The 4887-nt window shown below is 35.6% G+C and overlaps 1 protein-coding gene across 4 annotated transcripts in view; it reads right to left on the bottom strand.

The window, feature by feature from the left end:
- Positions 1 to 393: 393 nt before the first annotated feature.
- Tnpo-SR (transportin 3) overlaps positions 394 to 4887 on the bottom strand; it is a 19403-nt gene continuing 14909 nt past the window's right edge. For all 4 annotated transcript variants that reach the window (XM_043016655.2, XM_043016656.2, XM_043016657.2 and 1 more), the window contains 4 exons: positions 4480 to 4691; positions 4227 to 4320; positions 3903 to 4112; positions 394 to 3222 (listed from right to left, as the gene is read on the bottom strand). In XM_043016655.2, the coding sequence (XP_042872589.1) occupies positions 3028 to 3222; positions 3903 to 4112; positions 4227 to 4320; positions 4480 to 4691 (711 nt within the window). In that variant the 3' untranslated portion in view covers positions 394 to 3027. The remainder of the gene's footprint in view (positions 3223 to 3902; positions 4113 to 4226; positions 4321 to 4479; positions 4692 to 4887) is intronic.

The following is a 4887-nucleotide window of genomic DNA, read 5'->3' as shown; positions in this document are numbered from 1 at the left end:
TCCTTGCCACAAAAGCCAACTTTCCAATCATGCTGCTGAAGATCATGCACAAAAATACATTTAGCTCCAATTTCTGTTATCAGCTATCAAAACAATTTAACTTTACCCCCGTTTATCTAGTGAAATGCTGAAGTAAAATCCAATTTTGATTAACAGTTAATATTGAGCCTTCATTTTTTAGGAATACAAAGCTTGCCTTTGGTCAATCCATCTGAGTAAGTCATCTCATTTCATCTCTCAATTTTCCTTCAGTTATATCATCCATTCTGTCTCTTCAGTGTTCTAACTTTAGACTTTAATTATACGAGATAATGTGCTGTAACAGTATACCTAGAGATATATGTAGCATCCACCAATCATCAATGCAGATTCCACTGATAATAATATCCTGAATTTTGATTACTTTTTTATTATTATGAATTATCATCATTCTAAGATCATAAATAAAATAAAAAATAATAATTTCAATTTGAAGATGATGTAGGGCCATCTTGAGGCAGCAACTTGGAATCCATTGTCAGTGAAGTATATCATCTATGGAGTGAGTGACGTGCTGTGAAATCCTGTTAGGACTGTTGAAGAGATGATGCAGAAGACGAGGTGCAAGACATATTTTTGACATCCGAAAAATAATCAAGACGGCCATTCACTCGTTTTTGGTCTGGCTTTCCAAATTATACTGTGAATCTGGTGAGATGAAGTGTGATGTCTTCTAAGCAATGCTTCTCATCGTTCATTTTCCTTACTGAAGAACGACTGCCGAGGAAATGTGTATGAAACGCTTTGCTTAAATCATTTCTCACTTGTACCTATCACATAGTGTAAGTTTTAGCAATTTAAGCAATGTGCATCCCACAAGGTTTTACTTCAACAATATTCCCAAATATGTCTCAATATACTTATACATGCAACATACACTAAGATCCAGTGATACATTGGAGGAGCAACAATATATTAACTTCAAATGAGTATATGAGACTGTATACAACAAGTCTAAGGATACCTTCACTCAGACTAAGGTAGTCTGACAATATGTAAATCAGGTATTTTTTGTACTTTTAGAAATCTATAGAACACATCCTACAATTGAAGATATTGCACATGAGCTCTCAGATAAATGACTATGTATGAGCTTGTGAAACCAGTCAAGCAAAACCATCCCATTCTCTTTAGAACGGAAGTAAAGCACTCACTTCTACTGTGGCCTCTAACAATAAAAGGTGTGGTGTGCTAAACCCTTACTTTTTTTTTTGTTGAAATAAATACTCTACATTAATGGGTAAAAGATTTATGGTGATACTGATTGACTTCTTAACAGAGAATTATTGCACTCCCCAAAGATATATAAAAAAAAATTGGTTAAAATGATCAAATATAACTAAATGAACCAATTTTCTTTTTTTTTTCATTATCTGAAAATAAATGTTTTATCTATACTGATACCTGCATAATTCAACTGTAATACTACAATCTGTTTACAATTTTTTAAAATCAAAAAGATAATTTATTTTCTTCACAACCAATGACTTAATTATAGGTACAAGATATCTGTCCTTGTATTCTATTAATAAAAAAATAAAATAAAATAAAAGATCCAACTAGCTTGGGAGGAACAAGTTTAAACACACTTTTACAAGGAAATTATGACTGTATTTACCACAAGTAACAAAAACATAGGTAGCAGTCATGAGAGAAGAGGACAGTAAGGGGATAGACCTCAACAGCATCACCATCAAGAGTAGACACAACTGAACCTGATTCACTCTTCTTACCTTTGGATAACACTGCCAAGATAACACATATATAGACACACTAGCTAAACTGTGTCCTTGAGCAAGAAGCTGCTGTAATATTACTCCCTTTAATGTCGTTTATTCGTGTATTACTTGACGCACAATGGTGTTCAAGTTCTTTTTTGGAGACCTGAAGTGTATGGTTTTGTGGCTTCATTGCCGACCATTCAAGAATTTCTAACATCTTAGAGAACCCAACCTTCATTCTCATCCAGGTAGCTTCATTAATATTCAGTGGAAAATAAAGAGGAATGGTGCATTACTCAAATACATAAGGAAAAAAGAAAGAAAAAAAAAAGATCAACACACTACCTGGCCTGAGATGAGGTGATGTCATATACAGACATTCAAAATAGTCATGCACATCAAATAATAAACTGAACTATTTTCATGAACCAACTTTCACAACTCTCTACACCTGGGATACCCATACATTGCCAAGGGAACAGGCACACTTCTTTATCAGACAGAATCAGATTCTGTATGTCAAGTATCACAAGAAAGAAGCAATGCCATTACCTGGAATTCAGCAAATGCCCCTTCATAAAATTAACAAGTAACAGTTTCTGCACAGTAATTCAGAAAATATTATAAAATCAACTCTACATTTTTACAAAGTATATTACCCAAGCATTTGTTCATGCACACTCTTCACTTCCAAGGACAATATTATTTTGTATTCATTTATTCTTCAGAATACCTTCACAGGGTACTGTGACAGGAGAGAGGAAATAAGGGAAAACAAATGAGAAAAGTTTTACTGCTCTTCACTATGCATATTTCTTTCAGTTCCTTGCTGTGATGCATTGCATGTGGGTTAGTAGTGCATGATTTGAGAAAATGTCAAAACGTAAAATAAATATTTTGTTTTTTTGGCAATATAACTATCAATGAATCCAGAATTACTGAATGATGCCCATTCAAAATCTTCTTCAAAATCACTTTCGAGATGATCATTCTCCAAAATTTTCTTGTTCTTTCACACTCATCAAAACCCTCTTGCATGAACGAACTCAAAAGTCCACCCGTCTATAAATATCTGACTTGCATCCCCAAAACGTTTCTCATGCTTTGGCTGTGGAGTCTCACGGCAGCCCCAACGTTGTCTCGTCAAGTAGTATAAAAGATGTCCCATGTTCCTTATCACCTAATCAAATCACATTTCCATCAGTTTCAACATCCGCTGCTCTCTCTCTCTCTCCCACAGGTTCCTTCAACTAATGCGTTTATCATGTCAGCTGAAGAACCTGGAGAATTCTACGAGTGCTCGCGTGATCTCCTTCGGTCGCTCCGCCTGCGTGACAGCCTTGTGGAACTCTACCAGCTGAGCCTGAGTTACAGCCTCAACACCTCCAGAGTTCTTTGTTGGTAGGACTTTCAACTTGGCTTCCAACCACAGGCAGAATTTTGGACGGTCAAACTGCATAATCTGTTTCAAAGAAAAAGAGATGAGAAATTAATCATACATACCGATTTATCCAATATGAACACAAACACACACAAAAACAGATGATGAGACAGAGAGCCATACTATTAAAAAATAATCATACTTAAAAATATACAAACTATAATAATCGTTGACTCAAGACAGTATCATTCACCACATTACTCTGTGTTATCATTCAACAATTAAATATAAATACACAAATAATGAAGAGAAAAGAAGTATATTACATTTAGCACATAATCAGTTCCTTCAAATATATTTTAGCACATTACTTCAACAATGCAAAAGTAAAATTATAAAGCATACTAATATATGAATATACACCACGTATATGTTTGGCAAGTACTGTAAAGAATCTACCTATTTCATTGTGAAAAGGCATTCAGATAGCAATGACAGATGTATATGAAATTGGTGTAGCTTTCCTAAAATGCTCTTTCACTAGGTGCTCCTTTTTAACAGTAAAAGTTGTGTACAAAAGACAGGAACACTGAAGCCAATCTGCCATTGCTGCAACTAGTGCCTTATAGTTTTTGATTTACAGTTCAGTTACTATTGGGCAGTTTGCCAGGGGTCATACAAGGCTATAAAAAAAAATTACATAAACACATACAAAAGTTACAGAAACAAGACCAGGCTGGCCTTATAGGGGGAACACAAACCTGGTAAAACGTTTCAGCCACATCATGGTGCATGTACTGCGGGAGGATGAAGATAGCTGCAGTAATTAGGTTGCTAACTAGATTCTCTCCGTGAGTGTTGAAAATATTTACAACAAGCGTTCGTCTAGTCTCAAAGTCTGGTCGGTCTTCGTGTTTCCTCCCAGCTTCTACCAGGTCTTGGAAGAACTTTAGCACAGCTGCATTTGCATCCTGGAAATGTCAAAGAAGACGATACAAAAAATGGTATTACACATCCTTATCTGTAATTACCAAAATTTCAATAAAAAAAATGTAAAAAAATGAAATAAAGGATTTTTTTCTTACTTTGTGATCAAGCATGCAAGCCTGAAGACCACATTCAAGAATAGTATTTAAGGCAGAACACTGCAGGAATGCGACTGGAGCCCGTTGCAGGAACCTGTGAAAAAAGTGGCATCTTGCATTAGTAACTGTAACCTCTCATTTCTCATTTTCTCTGATTACAGATGGGAGGCCATCACCACAGAGCCATTGAAACACTGTAACATCTGTATTCATCTTTAGTCTCTATATATACTCAAGTCTATCATAAACAAACCTGGCACATAATCTGAACCAGTCATCAACAGTGTCAGGATGATTTCTAAATCCACTTGGTTGCGTGAGGAGTACAAAAGTGGGTTGTGTGAAAGCTTCCAGCATGGCTAGCAGCCCTATGACACAACCAGGTTCTCCTGCATATTCATCCACTAAAATGCTACCCAGGTACAAGAAACAGCTGTGGCCATGAGTTGCATATAACCCTACAATCTGGGAGGAAAAAGATAACATTAGTTAACACAGGATGAATGACAGACATACAAGGGAAAAACCTGATGTCAAGCCCAATTTCAATCAATGCAATTGACATGACATCATTATTTATCACAGTTGTACATCTGAAGCTTTCAACTTATTTTCTGTTATATTCATGAGTCTTACTTTTATCTAAGTATATCAGGTTTCA

The sequence above is a fragment of the Penaeus japonicus genome, unplaced genomic scaffold (assembly GCF_977035675.1).
Source record: "Penaeus japonicus unplaced genomic scaffold, GWHDUDI00000001_assembly GWHDUDI00000037, whole genome shotgun sequence".
NCBI classification, from domain to species: domain Eukaryota; kingdom Metazoa; phylum Arthropoda; class Malacostraca; order Decapoda; family Penaeidae; genus Penaeus; species Penaeus japonicus.
This window is presented reverse-complemented; position numbering and strand designations above follow the sequence as displayed.